Below are 24,121 nucleotides of genomic sequence, written 5' to 3' on the forward strand. Positions count from 1 at the left end.
GAGGGTTAGCGGAAACTCCTGGCAGTTACCTTTCTTCAGAACGTGTAACTGTCACAGGTGTGACATCTATATTCACTCAGCCAATTGTGAGAAAACATGCAAATAGGAGAAGAGTCAGAGGCAGCGGATTGGCCTACTGGTTGGCGATGTCACAATGATCAGCAGGACTGGTTTTGAGGAGGCCTATTTCTTCGATTTTAAGACAAACCTTTGACCCCATATAGAACATAGTTACATAACAACGCTCGCGTATTCGAATGCAACATTGTGTCAAAATTTCAAAGTAATCGGTGAAGAACTTTCGGAGATATAACGTCTGTTTCGAACGGACATTTACATTTTTATTTATATAGATAAAAATATTTTCTTTATTTTTATTTATACAATATGCCCCACTCTCATTAAAAATGATTGCAATTTCTGACCCAAATTTTAATTGCGAGTGTGATACCTTTACAGCAACTACACTTGTACATCCACAAGATCCTATGGTCTCTCTGTCGCCATTCCCACCCACTGCTGTGGTAAGTCAGCTACACAGTCTCAGTGGCTGGTTTAAGTAAATTTGTTTTTTTAAAAAAGGAGGAACAGGAGGTAGAATTGCATCTATCCTCCTCCCACTTTTCCTGGCTCTTGCTGACAGTGGGCTTTCTTTGTCTCAAAGTAACATAAGTTTTTTAAATGACTAAAATAAATTCATTTAGTTTATTTTAATCATCAGATTTCATCTGTTCTTATTTTCAGCACATGTTCTACCCTTTCAGAGGTGGCAAATGGAGGAGGCTTGCATTATTCAAGGCTTGTATACTTGAAACACTGGATTGGCTGCTTTTCACTAAACTCTAAGTTATATTAGACATACAACAAAACTGCATAGTAGCGCATTGCGTAATAAAAACCCCAATCTCAGAATGAAATAGCCTTGGCTGACAGACATATCTTTAAATCAGTTATGCAGCAACTTATTGAGATTTGTACTAGTTTGATTTTGTTTATAGGTCTTTTTGAAATATCGTTATTTATGAAGTGTCATATGAATGTTAATTAATACATATATTTGTAATAAAAAAATAACAAATCTGGAATAGTATATAAAATCTTTGTGCATCTTAAAAAACACTGCATAATAATAATTATCACTAAGCAGGCTGTTGTGGCATACTATTGAAGTGCTAAAAACACAGTTTGGTTGCTGAGACTAGAGATGTGAAGGCCTGGGGGGGGGGGGGGGGGGCGGAAATCAGAAATGCTCAGAAAAAAACTCAGTTTTTTTATTTATTTATTTTACAATTCTTTCAAAAATCCCTTGGGAGAAAATGCTGGGTGTTTTTCTATTCTCCCCTCTTCCCTTTTTCTAAGCCTTCACATATTTGATAACAGGGAAGAACAGAGACATACAAATCTGAGAATAATGCTTAAGGAGCACAACACAGGGGATGGTTTTCTGTCAAGTCAGGACCAAGAGCCTAGACCTGAGCTGAGACATAGCCGAAGGATCAATTGGTTCCCCCTCTCCCTTATATCATTTAATTTTCTACCTTTGTTTTAGTTGCCTCTGTTCCCATACACACATGCACACTTTGGACAATAAACATTTCTATATGTTTGATCACAAGAAGTATAAGACCTAGCTATGTTTCTTCCCCTAGTTACTTCTTGAAATGACTTCTAATGTTGGTTGGTTCGGCAACTACGGCCTCTCCTGGACAGGGATAGCTTGACCATGGTGGTACAGGCATTGGTAACCTCAAGATTTTGTCTAGCATTGTCTAGACAAAGAAATCCATTTCTGTCGCTGGAGGCTCAATTGGCCATGGTGGCTCAGAGTGCCTTTTACATAGCTTGCCAACTATGGCCTTTCCTGGACAGGGATAGCTTGGCCACGGTGGTACAGGCATTGGTAACCTCAAGATGGGATTACTGCAATGTGCTCTATGTGGGCTGCCCTTAAAGCTTCTCTGGAAGCTGGAGCTAGTGCAGAATGCTGCAGCTCGGCTGTTGTCTGGAGCTGCCCCTTTCCAGCATGTAACTCCTCTGTTGAAGGAACTGCACTGGCTGCCTATTCGCTACTGGGCCAGATTTAAGGTTCTTGTACTTGTGTACAAAGTGCTAAACAATTTAGGACCAGGATACCTGAGGGCACGCCTTCTCCCCTACCAACCTGTCTGGTCACTGAGGTCATCCGAGGGCATGCTCCTGGTGGTTCCACATAGACCCATCTTCCAATTGGAGTCCACCAGGGGAAGAGCCTTCAGTGTAGTGGCCCCCACACTGTGTGGCATTCCCTGGCTCTGGAGGTCAGGCAGGTGCCAACTTTTGTTTTATACTTTGAATGGTTTTAATTTTTGTGAACCACCCAGAGAGCTCCAGCTATTGGGCAGTATAGAAATGTAATAAATAAATAAATAAACTTTGTATTCCTTTCAGCACCTCCTGAAAATGTCATTGTTTCAGGAAGCCTTTCCTTAATGAAATCGATTGGCAATGTATTTATTTATTACTGCATTTATATCCCGCCTTTTTTCCTGCAAGGAACCCAAAGTGGCATACATAATCCTCCTCCTCCTCCTCTCAACAACAACCCTGTGAGGTGGGTTGGGCTGGCAGTCTGTGACTGGCCCAAAGTCACCCAGTCAGTTTCCATGGCCGAGTGGGGACTAGAACCCGGATCTCCCGACTCCCAGTCCGACACTCTAGCCACTATACCACATTGGCTCTCTCTTTATGGTGTTTTTTTCACACATAATTCACTTAAAGAACTTCCTGCAACAAGATGTGGTGATGGACACTAGCTTAGATGGCTTTAAGAGATAATTAGGTCTATCAGCAACTAGTGTCCATAACTGTATTACAAAGTATGCTTTAATTTACATGGGCATGCATCTCATATACATGTAAACAAAACACATACCTGAGGGATCTTTTGGCATTAAACATTGGACACATAGGATAACTTGATACCCAAAAGCTAAGGGCGTCAGAGACCACAGCAAGGTCTTTGAAAGTGATTCTTTTATTTATTACAGAAGTATTTAAATGAATTAAAATCACACCTCAGGGGAATTAGAATAACATGTTAACTTGGTGGGAGTTTCATATAATCAAAAATTTAAAGTCAATAGTGATGTTTAGGTTCAGTGGGATGCATAGAAAATTGTGTGTGTAGCTGATCATGGGTGAAAGGGTAGAAAGTGGAGGGACAAACAAGTTTCAGCTTGGGATAACTGGGGGAGGAACAGACTGTTTCAAGGGATTGTGTGAGAGTTTTGGAGGAAAGTGTTAGAGCAAATAGAGGGGTGTTAGAATAAAATGGGTGGATGGAGAGGTGTAAAAGAACAAGGAGTTCGAAAGCCAATGGGTTTGGAATGGGATGGAATATTAGGAAAAAGGGAGGAAAAGAGAATAATCGGAATATGGATCACTTAGGCCTTAGCTAGACCTAAGGTTTATCCTGAGATTGTCCCGGGGTCATCCCTGTTCATGTAAATGACACACAGGATATCCCGGGAGCAGGCAGGGACGATCCCAGGATAAACCTTAGGTCTAGCTAAGGCCTCACAAGAAAGCATTGAATTCTTTATTTTCCCCTCTATTTTACAAGAGGGTTTAGAAATCAGCATATGTGGTTGTGGTCCTGAGGCATGATCTGAAATTTGCAAGTGTTAACATGGTGGAATTAAGATAAGTTTTCTCCAAGACCAAAAAGTGTTAGTCCCTTTTCCTCAATCTAAAACTCCATTGTGTTCCTAAAACTATTTTCACATTTCTAAGTTGCCTATGTTGTTATAATATATATTTTCATTTGTAAGATATACTTAGTATTTCTTGTTTATGAGTAAGGTGTAGACTTATGGGTAAGGTGTAGACACAGTAGATCCACTAAAATTATTAGGACTTGTTACTGATGACTTACTTGAGTCCCACTGATTTCAATGGGTCTACTCTAAGTATGACTATTTATTTGTTGCGTTTTTGTACTGCCCAATAGCCGAAGCTCCCTGGGTGGTTCACAAAAAGTAAACCATTCAAAGTATAAAGCAACAGTATGAAAACTTGATGTAAAGTACAATATGAAAGCACAACCAGGATAAAATCAGCAGCAGTGCAGGAATACAAATTTAAAACAGCAAAGTTAACATTAATTTACAGACTGTTAAAATGCTGAGAGAATATGGGTTTCCTAGGATTAGATGGACCCTTGGTTTCAGGCTCTTCCTAGGTAGCTACTTTTTGGCAAGCATTTCCCTTGGATCCTCTTAGCCAGCATACATGCATGTGTTCCCATACTTATTACTTTCTGCCATTTGCAGATTATGTAAAAATGTTACAGAAGATGTAATGTGACCTATAAAAAAACTAACTGTAGAACTGAGCTGTAACATTTTAATATGTAGGGGTTATATCTTATATTATGAGTATGAGTGTTTAGTTTTTTTGCTTATGAATATGCTTCTCCTTTCATTTATGTGTATGTGTATAACATAATGTAATGTCTTATATTATGCTATTTAGCTTAGCAGACCTTTTTTCATTTTACTACAGCATCAGACATTGCAGAAATGAGGAACGTGGCTTGCGCTATTCACTGTTTCGCTATAATGTTTTAAGCTGTGCTATAGCTTGAAAATGATAATGGCTGGCTTCGGATGATCAGTGGGGGAAACAATGCTGTTATTGGTTGTTTCTATGTGTGCTGGTTGTGCAACTGGAACTACCCTGATTGCCTAGATCACGTCATGGGTTGCCATGTCATCAGAATGTGGCATGAGTGTAGTTAGTTTTCGCCTATCCTAACATAGGGGTTATAATGTGGATGAAAAGTCACTACAGCCACACTCTACACTGGGTTTGGTTGACATGGAAACCAGCAATGCTAGGTAGGTAATTAGGGTAATCTCAGTTGTGCAACAGGTATGCAGGTGAGGGGTCATAGAAAAAAACCTGATGCTGCAATGTTTCCCTCAATGATCATCCAAACCTGGCCACTGACAAAAGATTTCTACAGGTTCTTTTTCCACACCAAAGTATAAATGAAAGCTTCAGAGAAGGCTATCTTGTGCTTCTGGGGGTCACAAGAGGGTCTGAGCACTCATCTGTGTTGAGAAGTTTAATGGACGGCTGTCTTATTCTGTTCCATTCCTGTGTAGCATCAGAAGCTACCCTGTTAAAAGAAATAAATCCTTGCAAATGGCAGCAGTGAAGTCAGTTAGATCAGGCGCTAAGCATATGTTTGGGTTTGTTCACTAATCATAGCATGCTCATTCTAGTATTATTAATAGCAGAACTAGTGTCCCAAATTCTTGTGATACCTCATTTCTTGTCTGCAACCCAGTGACATAGGTTTCCACTGTTATAGAAGGTTACAAAGTTGTTTTATGATACATTACCTCAAGTGTGACAAATTCTTCCCCTCTCTCTTCCCTCCCATTTTAAGAAAAAAAACCTGATTTTAAAAAACAAATCTGATAATCAACACATCATAAAAGGTTCAGTGGAGATGCAAAGTACAGGAGAAACACCTTTAAAATAAACTGCTTTCATTTCACTAGTAAATGTGATTTCAGTAGAAAAGCTGCTGAAAGTGATAGAAGCATGCTCATAAGTGAAATATTAGGTTTTACTAGATAAAAAGAATGTGATCAGAACAACAAAAAATATATAAGAGGAACAACTAGAGATAATGGTATTCCAACCCTGTACTAAGCAGCAATCTCTAATCGTAAATAACTCGCTAATCAATCTTCTCAAAGCATAAGCTCATCTGAAAGAGTCTTCAAATGTTCAAGTCATTGTGAACATCACTCTGACTTGGAAAAACGCCTTATTAGCTAATTTTTTTAAAAAATGAAAATTGTAAGTCACTTGGTTTTTGTTTGTTTAATTTGACATAGATACATATTTCAATTTTTTGATAATACCAGTGTTTTATGAAAAAAGAAAGCGCCATCCTATGGTCTCTGGTAGAGTGCCCCAGGGACCCCAAATCCATAAGTGAAGTTACATTGGGCAATGGGGTGGGAAGAATATCCACTTGGATTTCCCCCACTCCTCCAAACTGCCATGGAAATCTCCATGGTGGTTCCTCTTCCACAGCAATCTTGCAACCTTGGAAGAGGATGGGGAAAGAATATGGGGATGTAATGGTGGGTGGGGAGGGGGAAAGGAGAGGCCATGCATCTGCTGCATTCCCATATCCTCCCACAAAGAAGTCATCAAGCTGGACAAGTTCAGAGGACCATCTAGCTAAAAATACAAAAACGCAGGAACCTTATCATGCGCATGTTCAAGACTTGTGGCAGTTTACATTTAAAAACGACAATTTTATATATATAAAAATAACGATATAAAATAAGGAAACAGGCTCAGCAGTTAAAAACAAAACAAAACATAAGAACATTACCTGCCACATCTAATAAAAGCCTACCAAAATAAAATGGTCTTCAGCAACTGGCAAAAACCAGCAAGGGAGCCAGGTGTACTTCTTGGGGCAAGGCATGGGACAATAATCCTAAATGCAGCCACAAAGAAGGCCCTCTTTCTCACTCATCCTGCTCAAATGTGCCTTCAGCTTATCTACTGAGTTAAATGCCTTTGGTAAAATCACTGTAGCTGTTAGCTATATGTTATGTTACCTTTAATGTATTTGCACTTTACAGAATGTATTGTGGTCATAAATACTCAATTGATTAGTATACCCAAATTACTAAATTCCAAGGTTTAGGTATTGCTGTGTCTTAATTGATAAAGGGTAAAATTTCAAACGGGTCTGTTGAAAATCACTGCTTGTCAGTGTCAACAATACTGTGCTATATGGACCAGTGGTCTGATTTGGTATATGGCAGCTTCCTATGGGTAATATCTAACAGAAACTACCACTAATGTGTATATGTGGGGGTGTTTTTTGCGTGGGTTTATTTTTATTGAGAAATTTACACTACCACTAATATAACTTATGGTGTGCTAGCATAAGAACCACTAGTGCAACACAAAGCCCATGGTGTTTGCTGGTGTGACAGGCTTCAGGGAAAACTCATTGAACCAGCAACATTAGGCATTACACTAGAGGTCACTTGCTGGCACAATGTAATCTATGTTAGTGGTAGGGCTGAATAAGATACTGCCGTATGTTTGTTAGATTAGAATGTAAGCCTAAGCGACAGGGTCTTGCTATTTACTGTTTTACTCTGTACAGCACCATGTACATTGATGGTGCTATATAAATAAATAAATAAATAATAATAATAATAATAATAATAATAATACACGTGTAAAGACACAAGCTGAGCCAATCATGGTATGAGTACAGAGAGACAATATAGGAAAGGGTGGTCAGAGGTAGAGTGAAAAATATGGAGTGAAATGGAAAGAAAAAGTAAGACATTTTAGTATGGACACAGCTTTCAGTTCTTATATTCCCCTTCACTTTGGCCAACAGGAAATATGCCATGGCTCCAGGTGCCTCTTTATATGTTTGCATATAATTCTTAAGGTTTTTAATCTCTGTAAACTATTCAGAGACCTTTAGCTGTCGGGTGGTATAGAAATGTAATAAATGAAATGAAATGGGCATAAGAGAGACCCTAATTAGGAACTTATCCTCCTTGACATTCCAAAATGCTGTATTGTGTTGTAAATAACATATTTTAGTGATCAGATTTGCGCCATCGTTTAAAAAATAAGGTGAAGAACTGTCAGTGGCAAACTTGATATAAATCAGTGGTTTAATTATAAAGAGAAAAACCTGATTTAAATGAATGCTTTAAATCACCTTGATTTAAGTCAATCCACCTTGGTGAAAAATGATTGATGTGTATCAGTTGTTGAAAAAGATGCATGCTTCTAAGCTGAGGTCAAGTCTAGCATTGTAGTTTGCTACTTGTCTAGAGCAAGTAACATTTTTTTCACAAGAAAGTAGTTTGCCAGATTTGCGAATGTAAGTGTTGGAGCTGGTAAAATCTTTTTGTGTGGCATTTCTTGTTAAACTTGCCGGTTAGGATAAATATGCTTCAATTTCATTTGGCTAAACCAGAAAAAAATGGCTCTGCAAGAATGAATTTGAAATTGTATGTTTTGTACATTCAAAAATTTTAGAATGCACTTTGTGGAAAACAATTTTGCCCTAACATTGGCTTAATGTGTTCACAGACCCTAAATAATATAATTGAACACTGAGGTGTGGTATAAAATGAGATTCACTTTCATTTGTAAATTCAATTCATTTCTCAGAAAATCTGTCAATAAACAACTAAGGAGTTTTTTAGCCCCAGTTCGTGCCATCAAAACAAGGGTTAACACCTCAAAATGTAGCTGTGGAGCATGCTAGGTGCAATTTGCATAATTGCCATTGGGGTGAAGTTTATTATATCTTCTGAACTGGACAGCATGGCTGTCTGAAGAGTTAAACAACCCTCAAATAACTTATGGGCCGCTGTAGGGTTATTTGATGGTTCTTTGATTCTCCAACAAACTATGCCACCCAGTTCAGGTGATACGATAAGCCATAGCAGGCAGTGATTTTGTAAATCATGTCCATCATGGGCCACGGTGTGCAACAAAACACTGTGGCTTATTTTGATCATGTGAACGGGACCTGTGACTTACAAATCAGGTCAGTTCTCTCTGCTGACTAGTGCTGACTCCTTACAGTGGCCACCTATACTGTTGTTTTTATATTTTTGATGGTTTTAAATTTTGTGTACTTTTTTTTTTAAATGTCCACTGTTTTTAACTTTTGAATCACACAGATTATGAAAACTGCAAGAGTTCATGAGCCAGTAGCCAAGCCACTGATACTTAATTTATGTGAATTTCCCCATATGCTTTCATATATTTAGGCAAATTTTATTTTTGAAATAACGGGTTCAATCCAGACTTAAGTCATAATAACTAACTTAAAGTCCAATTGACTTCAGTGGACCCAGTTGTAGTATGATGAATTCTAGATGTAATTCATTGGAAAAAGGTAAAGCTTTAGGTAGGCCAATAAGGTGCTTTAATTTTAAAATACTTTTTAATTTTTTAAAAAATGCATCGACAACAAAAGTGTATTAGAATGTTTCCATTGTACCAATGATTAGTACTGTGTGCTCTTACAGTTTTGATTTCCTGTTGAAAAGAGAAAGTGAAAGTTCAGTTTTCATCTCCATGAAGTAGCATAGTTCTGATCAATTTTAAAATGACCACACTAACAAATGCGCATAGTCCATGAGGCATATTGAATAACAATATAAATTTGAAACTATGTTCCTGCAGCAAACGTTGTTTTGATAGAGTTAAAAAATTAATGACATGTATTAAAGACATTTTTAAAAGTCATATTCTCTGCTGTGGATTTGAAGATGGCTTTGTAGTCTGTGGTGGAAATCTGCATGAATGAGAAGACCATCATAGAAAAAGGGGAGAGCCAGTGTGGTGTAGCGACTAGAGCGTTGGACTGGGAGTCGGGAGATCCGGGGTCTAGTCCCCACTCAGTCATGGAAACCCACTGGGTGACTTTGGGCCAGTCACAGACTCTTAGCCCAATCTACCTCACAGGGTTGTTGTTGTGAGGATAAAATGGAGAGGAGGAGGATTATGTACGCTGCCTTTGGCTCCTTGGAGGAAAAAAGGCAGGATATAAATGCAATAATAAATAAAATAAACATGTTTTCCTAATTTTTTTCCTTAAGCCACATGTCTCCTCTGAAGACTGTTGAGACCTTTCCATTATACTGTGATTGAGAGGTAGGAGGCTTTGTTACAAAAGCTTCTCAAGTTATAAAAAGGTCAGGGCGGTATAAAAATGTAATAAATAAATAAAATAAATAAATACTCACTTGAAGTAGCAACCATACTAGTAGGCTAGCTTGCAGTTGTGCATAGTCTGTGTTCAGCTTGGTCATGGGGAAAGAATTGGTAAATGAGAAGAGGATGTTGGAGCAGTAAGAAGAGAATTAACATGCCAACTATGAGCTGTTAACTGGATTGACTTATATGGTGATTTGTTATTGGGAAGCTGAATATCTAGAAACTGAAGTATTCCAAAGAAGTGACATTATTATTCAGAAAATATTTTCTAAAGCATTTTGCAATTGTGTGAATACGCTATTAAACATAAATGCATGGGACACTTATTTTGCTGCTTGGATTTTTCCATTTTGTGTCTTAGTTTTCTTTTGTGGCAGACATATAAACAGGGAATTTCCTTGGCACATTTGTGTTTAGTTAGTTTTTTTCTGTTTTATTTTATTGACAGACGAAACCTCACAAAGCTGTCCCTCATCTTCAGTCACATGCTTGCAGAAATCAAGGCAATCTTCCCTAATGGCCAGTTCCAGGGAGACAACTTTCGTATCACTAAAGCAGATGCTGCAGAATTCTGGAAGAAGTTCTTCGGAGAAAAGTAAGTAACAATGATTTTTCCACATTTTTAGTCTGTCAATACAATTGGACAAAGAGTTCTGAGTGTTGCTAGTGATGATTTCTATCAGAGGCACATTTCTCATGAACGTCTTAGTTTTTCCATTGTTAAGATGCTTTAACAAATATGTACAAGGACAAAACAGAAATACATGTTGCTTAAAGTTTAAATATTGTATATTATCAAGCCTGTGGTTTACAAAAGTCTTTTGTACATTATCAGTAATATTTTCAATTCACTACTTTTCATGAATTGAGTTGAGACTTTTAAAATCATTCTTCTTGACAGTGTGTTCAACTAGTTATTACTCAATAGGACTAATGCAAATCTTGAAAAAATGGGCTTTTCTGGTCTTGGCTTTATTTTGAAGTAAAACATTGTGAATGCGCTTTTAATTACATACGTAGGGAAGAGTCTGTACGTCAGTGGTAGTGCCCATGCTTTGCATGCAGAAGATACCAATTTCAATCCCTAGCATTTTGAAGTAGGGCTAAAAAAGACACCTGCTTGAAACTCTGGAGAGCCACTGCATGTCAGTATAAATAATACCATGTTAGATGAACCAATGGTCTGAATCTGCATGAGGCAATTTCCTATGTTATAAGTTTAACTTTTTCCTCCAAATTTTGAAAATGCGTCCCTGGTTGGTAATCATTTAGGGCTGGTTTTTTCTAAGAAATTTCCTGGGAGTACTGAAGACAGTTTAGATGGACCTCTTGGCATCATCCCGTAAGGAAATTTTTCGTTTTCTTTGTAAAGCCTCATTGGTACAAAACAAGGCATACTTGATATTTTCTACAAGGCTGCTAAACATGTAGTGGCATGAGACACCAGTGAGTTGAAGTTGTTTTTCACCGCAATTTAATCTCCTCATTAAAGAACTGCCTGAAAACTATTAGATATGAATTGCCCTTTAATCTACAGGGTGGTGTGCCTTAGATCATGTCTTTTAAAGCTGTACTTGTTGTGACAAATTAGTCTGCAAATGTTTCTTTGTATGCTTCAAGTTCTTAAGGTACAAAGGAAAGTGACAAAGAGCTTTGGTATTCAGTCTCATTGAAATTGCTTGATCTTATTAGGGTGTGCTGGTGAATTTCAACTCTTACAAGGATCTACAGCCAAAACTTCCAAATAGACTCATATTCTGATGTCTTTACTTGATCCTACAGGACTCAAGAGAATTAATTTAAGTTTATTTATTTATTTATTTATGATGCTTACGGAACACAATTTCACTGCTTAGGTGCACATGTTATTCATTGGTGTAAGATGAACTTTTTTTTTTTTTTTGCACATCCTATACTACGTTCAGTGTTGAGGCTAGCCACAGAGGAGCTAGTTAAATTGGGTTATTGGACTGTTGTTACGTGTGTTTCCATATAGTGCATAGTTTAGCCCTCTAAATCTATTGTTTGCTAACAGCTGATTTTTGATCTCAAAAATTTGAAATGTTGGTAGGATAAAATCCAATAGTGTCACTAATAGTAAGTTGGGTACAGTGAGGTAATTGTGAAGATCGCTGAAGAGATACTGCAGTCCATTATAGACTGGGCTTGTCATGAGTTATTTAACCCACAATAAACAGCATGGCTCACAGGCACCGCATTTCATATGCAACCCACACTTGGGGGTTATTGTGTCATGTGAACCTGGCAAGCATGAGTTATGTGAGGATTGAACAACATGTCGATAACCCTAATATAGGCCATTAGTAAGTGAGGATTGTTTAACTCTCACATAAACCAGGCTTGCCAGGCTTGCACGATACAACAACTCTTAAGCAAGGATTGCGTATTAAAAATGGCAGCTGCACACATCTCACAATGTTTTAACCAGGTGATGGAAGGTAGACAGTAATGAATCCAGATGGGCCTCCTTGCACAGAACATTCCATAATACCAGGGCTATGACTTGAAAATGTTCTTTCACTGCTGAATTTCAGTCAGTGGGACAGTATATCAGTCCTCATATGTTGAACAGAGTGTACAGGAGGGCACAAATGGGAAAAGGCAGTCAGTTCATTAAGTATACAGACTCAAGGGCATTTATGGTTTTAAAGGTAAGGTTGTAACCTTAGATTGGGCATAAAATTATTATTATTATTATTATTATTATTATTATTATTATTATATTTATTTGTATCCCGCCTTTTGCCCAATGCTGGGCCTCAAGGCGGCCTTACAAAGTTTAAAATATACATGGGGGGGGAGGGAAACAAAACCATAAACAATTAAAAAATACACAACAAAATTATAAAACATTAACATAGATGGAGGGCTGGATTATTCTCCAAAGGCCTGCTTGAACAAAAAAGTTTTAGCCTGCTTCCGAAAGCCCATCAAGGAGGGAGCCAGCCTAGCTTCCCCAGGAAGAGAGTTCCAGAGCACCGGAGCAGCCAACGAGAAGGCCCTCTGCCATGTTCCCACCAAGCGTGCCTGTGAAGAAGGTGGGACTAAAAGAAGGGCCTCTCCAGAAGATCTCAAAGCATGGGCAGGCTCATAAGGGAGAATACGTTCCTTCAAATAACCTGGACCTGAACCATATAGAGCTTTATAGGTCATAACCAGCACTTTGAATTGTGCTCGGAAACAGACTGGAAGCCAGTGGAGCTGTTTTAACAGGGGAGTTGTCTGCTCCCTGTAACCAGCCCCGGTCAACAATCTGGCTGCAGCTCTTTGAACCAGCTGGAGTTTCCGAACACCCTTCAAAGGCAGCCCCACGTAGAGCGCGTTACAGTAATCCAATCGGGATGTAACTAAGGCATGTGTCACCGTGGCCAGGTCCGACATCTCTAGGAACGGGCGCAGCTGGCGCACTAGCTTTAACTGTGCAAATGAACTGGCCACCGCCGAAACCTGGGTATCCAGGCTCAGGGCTGAATCCAGAAGCACACCCAAGCTGCGGACCTGCGTCTTCAGGGGGAGTGTAACCCCATCCAACACAAGCTGAATCCCTATTCCCTGATCTGCCTTTCGACTGACCAGGAGCTCCTCTGTCTTGTCTGGATTGAGCTTCAATTTGTTCGCCCTCATCCAATCCATTACTGCCAACAAACAGCGGTTTAGCACAGAAACTGCTTCCTTGGAATTGGGTGGAAAGGAGTAGTAGAGTTGGGTGTCATCAGCGTACTGGTGGCACCGCACCCCACAACTCCGGATAACCTCTCCCAACGGTTTCATGTATATGTTAAATAGCATGGGGGACAAAACAGAGCCCTGAGGGACTCCACAGGCCAATGGCCAAGGAGTCGAACAGGAGTCCCCCAGTACCACCTTCTGGGTCCGTCCATCCAGGAAGGAATGGAGCCACTGTAAAACAGTGCCTCCAAGACCCATCCCAGCAAGGCGGCCCAGAAGGATACCATGGTCGATGGTATCGAACGCCGCTGAGAGGTCCAGCAGAACCAGCAGGGACACACTCCCCCTGTCCAGTTCCCGGCGAAGATCATCCACCAAGGCGACCAAAGCTGTTTCTGTCCCATAACCAGGCCTGAAGCCAGATTGAAATGGATCTAGATAATCCGTCTCATCCAGGAATCCCTGGAGTTGGGAGGCCACCACACGCTCCAATACCTTGCCCAAAAATGGGATGTTGGAGACTGGCCGGTAGTTATCCAATACAGTGGGGGCCAAGGAGGGCTTTTTCAGTGTGGGTCTTACAACTGCCTCCTTCAAACAGGCTGGGACCCTTCCTTGGCGAAGGGAGGCATTGATCACTCCACTTACCCACTCAGCCAGTCCCCCTCTGGCAGCTTTTATAAGCCAGGAAGGGCAAGGATGTAGTATACACGTGGTGGCTCTCACCAATCCAAGGACCCTGTCCACATCATCGGACTGTGCAAATTGAAAGGTATCCAATAATACTGGACAAGCAGGTGCCAAAGTTACATCCACTGGATCTGCATCAACAGTAGCATCCAAGTCAGAGCGGATCCGAGCGATTTTGTCTGCAAAGTGCTGGGCAAATTGGTCACAACAGGCTGTTGAAAGGTCTGAAATCACTTTTGGGGGGTCAGAGTGTAGAAGGCCCCTGACCACCCGAAACAGCTCTGCTGGACGGCTCTTTGCAGACGCAATAGTGGCAGAGAAAAAAAGTTTTTTCGCTGCCCGAATTGCCACAGAGTAGGCCTTCAGATAGGCTCTAGCCTGTGTTCGATCAGATTCACTCCGAGTTTTCCGCCAACGTCGCTCTAGCCTCCGTCTCACTCATTTCATTGCTGCCAGCTCACTGGAAAACCAGGGGGCTGGTGTGGCTCCACAACGTGAGAGAGGGCGCTCAGGAGCAATCGTGTCCACTGCCCTGGCCATCTCTGTATTCCAGAGATCAACCAGGGCATCGACAGAATCACCTGCAGAGGCAACAGGAAAATCCCCAAGAGCCATCAGGAAACCATTTGGATCCATCAGCCTTCTGGGGCGGACCATCTTAATCGGTCCTCCACCCCTGCAGAGGTTCTGAGTGCCAGCAAGTCTAAACCCCACCAGGTAGTGATCTGTCCATGACAACGGAACTATATAAAGTTCCTCCACTCTCAGATCCCTGTTACCCCATCCAGCACAGAAAACAAGGTCCAAAGTGTGCCCAGCAACATGGGTGGGGCCAGATACTACTTGGGACAGACCCATAGTTGTCATGGCGGACATGAAGTCCTGAGCCGCTCCCGACAGGGCAGCCTCAGCATGGATATTGAAATCCCCCAGAACAACAAGCCGTGGGGACTCCAACACCAAATTTGAGACTATCCCGGCTAGCTCAGGAAGGGAGACTGTTGAGCAGCGGGGTGGACGGTACACCAACAGAATCCCTATTCTATCCTGGGCACCCACCTTCAGATACACACATTCGAACCCTGCAGACTGTGGGACAGGGCACCTGGTCAGGGGGATGGAATCCCGATAGACCACTGCCACTCCACCTCCCCGCCCTCCAGGCCTTGTTTGCTGCTCGACAGAGAACCCTGGTGGGCAAAGCTGAGAGAGATTAACTCCCCCAGCTTCATCCAACCAGGTCTCTGTGATACAGGCCAGGTCGGCATGCTCATCCAGGATCAAGTCCTGGATAGCAGTTATTTTCCCATTAACCAACCTGGCGTTCACCAGCAGCAATTTCAACCCGGGAGGTCTGTTGCCAGGGCCATCCAAATTATTTGAATTGGGGAGAAGTTTGGGGACAACCAACACCCTGTCATTGCACTCTCTCTTATGACAGTGCAGCTGTCTCCCCGCCCTGTATCTCCCTCTGCCCTGTATAACTGTGATGGCTGCTCCCAGACTCCCATCATCTCCTCCACTCCCAGGAAAGCAGATGTTCATGACAGGCTGGCAGAACCCTCACACGACTAAACGGAAGCAGGCCGAAAGTAGGGGGGGGGGAGGAGAAAAGAAACAAAACAAAACAAACAAGGGGACAGGCCCCCGCCCTTGTGTACTGCCCTGAAGTGGCTTCCCCAAATTGGCAAACCCCTTTGGAGTCCCCCCCCCCCCCCGGCGCTGAGCCCGCCCCCAAAGGAGCCTGCCTCTTAAGCTCCCAGTCCCCCAAAGTTGTTGCAGCTGGGGGTGAGATGTTTCTTTGCTAGGAGCCTGAGTCTGCCAGGAGGCAGTTGGAGGTTCCGCAGACTAGGCAGGACAACAGAAGCCGCTGATTGGTCCCTTGCTGTGCAGGCCTTCCTCTCCTGGCTGGATCAGATGGTCAAAAACCCAGGTTGTAGGAGCCTGCCTCTTAAGCTCCCAGTCCCCCAAAGATGTTGCAGCTGGGGGTGAGATGTTTCTTTGCTGGGAGCCTGAGTCTGCCAGGAGGCAGTTGGAGGTTCCGCAGACTAGGCAGGACAACAGCAGCCGCTGATTGGTCCCTTGCTGTGCAGGCAAATAGGTAACCAGTGCAAATAAAATAGAATTGGAATTGGATGTTCGATGCTGCCAGCATCTTAGTAGCAGCATTTTGGATTGACATTTATGGACACTTCTTAAAGTGACATCCACATAGGGCCTATTCAGATAACACACTAACTCATAGTTAGGCCGCTAACCCTTTTGCAGCAAAAGGTTAGTGAGCATGTCAATAATAGTAGTAGGCTGAATGATAGTTTAAAAAATAGTCAATATTGATAGTAGTGATAAAAGGACTTAATACCACTGATGGCAAAAAAGTTGTAGAAATTTCACAAGAAATGGGATTAGATATAGCTGAGAAGAATGAGGCTAGAGGCATGTCAAGGTTACTAATATTGATTCTCCTGCCCACAAGATACCTGTGGAGACTCCACCAATCTTCAACTATTACAGAAAGAGGAAACTTGATAAAGGTTTTCTGAAATGGGTGTTGAAACAATAAGCATGGTAGGTAGAAAGCAAGGCAAAAGGCAACATAGCACATGATTTCAAGAGCTTAAGAATATAAATAGGTAGCACTACTATTGTGAAGATGCAATGTGAGAAGTCCCATTTGAAATGCTGAAAGCAGCTTTATTCTTTACTTTCCATGGGTTCTTCTAGATCAGTCTTTTATCACTCTATTGCCCTGTCTCATTCACAGAATATTACAGGGGGTACAGACACCATAATGCACTTATAACCCTTCTGTGTTTGCCCACCACTGCTTGCTTCTGTTTTTCCTTCCATAGGAAATCCATTAAGGAGGAAAAGACAGAATAACTATACAATGGTTTGCTAGGAGCTCTCCATTGGAAGCACCACGTTATATTTAAAATCAAATAGTAGATAAATGTACTGCTAACACTAAGTGGGCTCATTAGTCATGAGTCTGCAGAGCATGATATCAGTAATAATTGTTTACAGATGTTATTTATTTATTTAAAACATTTGTATCCCGCCCTATATCATTAAGATCTCAGGGCAGCGTACAGATAAAAGCATACAGTATAAACCAATAAATGATCCCATAGGGATTGCAGAATGCACATATAATATAATTGAATAGTGTCTTCTTTATATGTGTTATAGGCTTCAACAGTACTTAATTTCCCCCAATTCTTCTGACTTCGATGCTTTATACTTCTGTTCCGCTACTGCTTACTGCAGAGATGTGAGGAATACTGTAGGTAGCGAACACGGTGTGAGAGAAAATCAGCATTGTTTTATTTATTTATATCCTACCTTTTAGGGTATAATCTTCACAGTATGGCTTACAATAATTAATGAACCAAATGCAGTATACAAACCATGGTAAAAAATAAACCAGTGAATTAACATAAAACGTTTAGTTAGAGTAGTATGAAAAAAAAATGCTTAAAAATGACCTATGAGGGAACCATACACCCTTGCACTGAACCCCTGCGCCAGGTACCAACTAATGTTAATTTTTTTTAGCAACAGGACAGATAGCAAGAGCCCCTTAGGCCAATCTCAGGACCCATATGGTTGCAGACAGTCCTTCAGGTAACTGGTCCAAACAGTTTAGGGCTTTAAAAGTCAAAAACAGCACTTGTGCCTGGAAACAAATAGGCAACCAATGAACCTAGTAAAGAATTGGTGTGACATGGTCTGAACATCTGAACCCATAAGTATCTTGGCAGCTGTATTCTATGCCAGCTGAAGTTTCCAAACTGTCTTTAAAGGCAGTCCCTTTGTTGAGAACATTGCAGCAATCTAGCCCAGCTGTAACCAAGTCATATGTAAGTCCAAATCTGCTTTCTCCCAGTAGGGGCTGCAACTGGTGGACCAGGCTAAGCTGGTAAAAGGCACTCCTAGGCACCTAAGACACCTGTGCCTCTTTAAGAATCTCCTTGACATGGCTCTTCAGGACTATAACCTCATTGCAGGCCTCTATCCAGATTTTTCAGCTATTGAAAATGTTTTTCTAATTTGGACTTTGACCACCCACTATTACATTAAAGGGAGTTCTTTAAAGAAGCCTTAATGCATTCAGATACTGCTTAGATGTATTGCCTTCCCCCCACCTAGTTGGACAAACAAGGTTTTCTTTCCTCTTTAGTGTGCTTTACTGTGTGCTGAGACAAATGTTCCTATATGTGACCTGTTTTTGTCATATTCTTGCATTACATTTAATACATGCAAAACTTGAAATGCAGTATTCAACAATGTCTTTTTTTGCTGTTTATCTTGAATAAAATCATTACTTTTGTTAGTTCAGACTATACATGTTGACGAAGTTCACTTGAATTGAGCTCGAAGAAGAACATTTCACATTTCTAAAAGTTTCCCTCAAACAAGAGATAAGCTTCAGAAGCCCCTCAATTCTTTGGCTCAAATCAACATCCAGTCTGGGGAACTATTTCCTCCGGTCCCCAAAAGTCCTCTCTTCTATTCATCCCCCAAAACACTGTCTCTCCTGGGCCTTGTATGGTAATGAGTATATTGTAGAATATATTGTATTTTGTTACCTTCTACTCACATAATTTCAGCATTATTATTTTTACACAATTAAGGTGTTTTTTTCAGTGAAAACTACTTATTACCAATGACCATCATGGCAAATAATTTTATTGGAGTCATGTGTTCCAAAAAGATAAAGTATCCAGTTTAATCCCCAAAGATGGAGCCAGTCACTCAATTTAAAGACTCATATATTTGGAAGGAAGTGCTGACAGATGAAATGGAGAGGAAGTATTGTTTACATCACGATTGTTACCTCAATACACCTATGATTGAATCAGCTGTATTCTGATTTTATGCTAAAACATGATCCTCTCATATCTGAGCGCTGCCATCCACTGGCCGAGCTGACTGGTGCCATAGAATGTCCACAAACTTTCTAACTTTTGAAATTAACAATTAATCCCAGATTGTCAGTAGTCAGTGCAGCTGTTGTGAGAGATGTAAAGAGGATCATTTGAGAGATTTTATCACCGATCAGAGAGGAAGAAGGTAGCAGCCATGTTGTAATAAAGGAAGAAAGACTGAAAAGTGTCGTGTTTGTGTGTTATATAAGTAATTTAGTTAGCACTCCGTGCATTCATGTCCTATCTTCCACTGCTATGCAGGATGGAATTCTATGTCCAGAAAGCCACACAAGTTAGTACTATAATTTCATTCAGTTCTAGGTGCAGGAACTGACATAGTTGAAGGTTGTAAGATGTACTTCATAAAACTCTTGTATTATGACTAATTTTCACTTAAAATTGTAGTGGAAAAATATTGGAGATATAAAGACATGTCTTACATGTGATAAATTGAATCCTACATAATGGTTGGGTTCAGACATCACTTTAAGTCATGCTGGGTTCATAAGCTACACACGGTATCTTATTTTGAAAATAAGCTACTGCCCCTTGTCCCACTGCAGTCCTCCCACATGAGCAGTGGTTCTGTTTCACCCATTGACAACATCATAGCAGCCTGTTTTAACCTTCTACAATATCCCAATGAGAGGGGATGGGTGTGAGGTAAAGTACAGGGGCTTAATTCAGCATTTCCAGCATCACCCCAACAAGGGGTGGGGTGGCTCTAAAGTGCTGAAAGTTTGCAGGATTGGGGAAAAATTCCATACACAGCCTCCCCTAGTTTGGAGGTACCCGATGCACCATCAAAACCATGCACGATTACACATTAAGGAGCAAAAACCCTGGGTGCACCAAAAGGGGGTGGCGCAAATCATTGGAATTTTGCAGGATTGGGGCAAAGCTTTTTTAATCTGGCAAGGCATTCCACATCCTGCAGATCCTTGGGAAGAATGAAGTACCTTTCTATTTTGCCAGCCATTGGAGATTCGTTGAAGTGGTGATTCGCTTTGTTTCAAGTGTCTCCAAAATCTGATTGAGGTCAAGGAGAGACCTTGATCCTCCTCCACTCCTTGCAGGTTTCCAAATGTCTCCGGAGCTCAGTAGGACTAAGAAAAGCACTCCTCACCATGCCCACTTTTGAACTGGGGAAGAAGACAGGAGCTTGCTCTGCATTTATGCTTAGAGTCCTCAGTGTGATGTCACAGACAAGAGACCTCATCTCCCTTGGTGGCAAGCACAAACTTTGGCAGTTAAACTTTGGGTACCATCCTTCAGAAAATTTTGTAGACTGTTATGACAAGCAACATGTGTATGTGTGCTAGAATGACTAATTGTGAGAAGTTGGGTGTGTTGTGTCAAAAACAATTTAAAATATATTATCGGCAGACCTAATAATGGTTAAACATAGTTTTTAGGTCCTGGATCTGGATTAACTCCTAATACTGGTTTGGCTAGAGGACAAATATCAGAGCCTAGATGCCCCTTGTTGAGAAGGGGATGGTGTATATATGCTGTTGTTTCTGTTTTGGCAATGCTTAATGAGGTGTGCTTCCTCTCTTCTGGATTGTGAATTCTCCATACTGGATCAAACTGCAGCGAAAGATATGGCTAACCAGAGCCCCCTTTTAATTTAGAATCTAAAACTACCTTCAAATCATGGCTTTAGATCCTGTCATTCTTTAATCAGAGCAGTAGCTCACTCTTAGCTATCTTCTTTAATATATTAACATTGTTTTTAAATTGCATCTGTTGTATTTCTGCTGCTCATTGTGGTTTCCTGTTTTTCATAAACAGAAACATTGATGTCTTGAAAGGTGTTGAACTTTAGCCTACCACAACCTTGTGGATTTGTCAGCATATATTTGTGATATTATGTAGGGTACAATCCCCAATCAGACTTTTAGCTGCTGCAGAAACTACAGGATTGGGTTTCAGAATTAGCTTTTGCACCTAACCTTTCAGCATAAATCTTTTCAGTGCAGGGTAAAACAAAAGATGGCCTTTAAAAAGTAACAGATTTACTGGAAGACTGTTTTTACAAGTGTGGTGATGCTGTATTAGCTGTTTACATTATAACCCTTTTTATTGTTTTAATTACTAGACTCATTCTAGAGCCATTTATTTACTTATTGGTTTACTGCAAGTATTTTTGTACCATCCTTCAGTCATATTCCCAGTGTTGGTTGCAAAAAAACCAAAACACTTTAGATGTTTCAGCTGAGCAGCTAACATTTAAATGGCCCAGTCTCATGGATAGGGGATGCTCCCATGGCTCTTGCTCCCAGAACTGTAGACCACGCAGTGGGTGTCAGTTTTGTGGGGAAAGCTCTCGCAATTAGCTCCACCCACATCATTTTAAACTCACATTATTTATATAGCATAGTTTTAGTCAGACTTGAGCCCTTGGGCAGTATCCACTTTGACATGACCTCTAACGTAAATTACATTGTGTTTAGTGTAAGGGGACCTCTAGTATAGCACCTATAGTGTTAGCTGGCATTTTTCTGGGGAATCCTGAAAGATAAGCTAGAGGTCCCTTATCCTACAGCAACTTAATTAACATAACATGTGTCGATTTAGATATTACCCGTTGTCCAAAACTTTTAAACTAAGAAATAGTTAATTTACATTTCAATCTCCCAAGTAAGTGAAATGGAATGTATGTTTTTTTTGGGGGGGGGGTGTAGATATACAATTTCCAAATTTTTTGAAATCATGGAAAAACCCCATGATTTTCTGTTTTTTTCAGGGCAACAGATGGATGCAAACTTCTGCCGCTCCCAGTTTGGGGAATGGCTTGCCGGGAGAGATTCGTCAACTTAACAGTCTTCTAGAATTTAAGAAAGCCATAAAGACTGATCTCTTCTGGCAGGCCTACCCAGTTGAATTTTAAGATGCCTTTTTTAATGGTGTGCTGCTTTTAATGATGCACTGGTTTTAAACATTTGAATTAGTTGTATGTATTTTATGGTGTTTTTATTTGTGTTGTACCCCGCCTCAATCCAGAGGGAGAGGCGGGTAACAAATGAATACATCATCATCATCATCATCATCAACATCATTATTATTTACAGAGGGGGAGGGAATTGAAATATATGCAATAGTTGCTTTTTTATCAGACGAAAATATTTAACTGCTTTAGCAACATAAAATGCAGTATTTGGCATATTTGTAAAATTTACAGAGCATTCCTGTGCATATTTATTTAGAAGTTAGACCCACTTTATTTAATGGAGGTTGCTTCCAGATTAGAGCACATAGGATTTTCTCAGTCCCCCCACCCATTTCATAAGTTCATTAGTAACAATAAACAGTGGATGCCAATTACAAATACAGTATTAGGCAAGTTCCAGTTTCAAAGTTGTAATTAATGTTTTTCAGGTGATTCTCCCTAGCAAGTATATGAGAGAATACTTATATGTCTCTATGTGAAATAGAAACAATAAGTAGTAATAGCAAAATTGAAGATGCCTCAACAATATTTTTAGAAGAGAGTTGAATTCTGTTGAAATAGATGAATGGTTGTCAGCATATCATCATATTTTTCTAAACTAAACAATCCCAGATGTTATAGAGAGCTTCGGCCATTGGGTGGTATAAAAATGCAATAAATAAATAAATAAAAACCTTTCCTCATAGGGGAGTTGCTCCAGATACTTGGACATTTTAGGGCCCAATCCTGTGAGATGTGCCCTGGCTACTCGTAAGCCTCTGAGCTTTTCTGCACTTTTTCTCATGGTGAAACAACCAGAGTTATAATCCAAGAACAAACTATAGCTTATAACTGTGGCTTGTTCCTCCTTCATCAAGCCAGAGTTCTGGAGTCAGGTGTCACCGAGAACACCCCAAGCACAGAGCATCCTTGGGTTTCTTTCGAACAGAAGCAGGTAGCAGCCAGCTCGCTTGCTCTCAAACATGTCATGTTTAGTAAACAGCTTCATGGTGCTTTAATTTTTGTTCCTTCAAATAGTTCAGGTCAAATACTTGAAATGTATTGGGACAAAAAAATAACATGGTTTACCTTGGTGTTTAATAAATACAAATTAAACAAATATCCTAAATTAGATCACTCTATAGGTTATCTGAAAATGTCCCAATGTAAATCATCCTATGCAAATGATCCAGATGTTTCAATTCAAAAGTTTCCAGAAAACCCACATCACTGATAGGATTGCAGCACTGGAAGTTTTGTAGCAGGTTGTCTGTGTCAGTTGTTTATGACGAAGGTGAAAAGCTGGACCTTAGGGGAGCGCCAAGTCAAAAGGAGTGTAGCTGCAGGATGCTTGTTTATTGTATCTCCAAAAGTGATCCATGATCACCCAAAAAAGACAAGCCGCAGTTCACAAGAAATAACGGCCCTATATGCTTCTCTCATGAGTGTGCTAGCATACTCCGGAGGGGGGGGGAACACATCTTGGATTTGGGTGTTGTGTATATTCTAATGTTGTCTTACAAAAAAATCTATACATTTTGAGTGAGTAAAAAACATTGCCTTAACAAGCATTTCACTGATTCTAAAAGAGAAAATATTTTATAGGAGTTTCCTTACAATTTTCTCAAGAGAGGTCTTCAGAAAAACACAAACATATGTTTTTCTGAACATCTCAGTTTCCCCATCTCACATTTGTTTTGATAACTTGTCTAAGTGTTACTTCAGTCAGGATAAATTTCACATACCCAACACTTTTGTGTAGAAACGTGTGAAGTAGATACTGTTTAGGGGAGTTTGGCACTTGTCACTATATCATAAATAATACAAGATTCCCGTGATACTTTCTCAAGAGTATTCTACATAGAAATTTGGAATATTATATTAGCATATTCCTCGTTCAATGGGTATTACCTAGGGTAGGCATTACATTTTTGCATGTACAAAATAGTGCAATTGAGTGCTCCAAAAATGCACCAAAATGCGCCAAAACAATCTATGTAAGGTAATGTGTGGACATTGCACAACAAATGTGTTTTTACTGTATTGGAAAAAGGGATTATGCATGTAGTGATTGCTCTGCTTTGCTCCTGAA

General features: G+C 40.3%; 1 protein-coding gene across 3 annotated transcripts in view; it reads left to right on the plus strand.

Moving 5' to 3' along the window:
* The window catches only part of CBLB (Cbl proto-oncogene B), an 88,516-nt gene that overhangs the window by 21,589 nt on the left and 42,806 nt on the right, over window positions 1-24,121 (plus strand). For all 3 annotated transcript variants that reach the window (XM_063126859.1, XM_063126858.1, XM_063126856.1), the window contains one exon: window positions 10,235-10,381. In XM_063126859.1, coding sequence (XP_062982929.1) covers window positions 10,235-10,381 — 147 coding nt within the window. The remainder of the gene's footprint in view (window positions 1-10,234; window positions 10,382-24,121) is intronic.

This window comes from Elgaria multicarinata, chromosome 5 (assembly GCF_023053635.1).
Source record: "Elgaria multicarinata webbii isolate HBS135686 ecotype San Diego chromosome 5, rElgMul1.1.pri, whole genome shotgun sequence".
Taxonomy (NCBI): domain Eukaryota; kingdom Metazoa; phylum Chordata; class Lepidosauria; order Squamata; family Anguidae; genus Elgaria; species Elgaria multicarinata.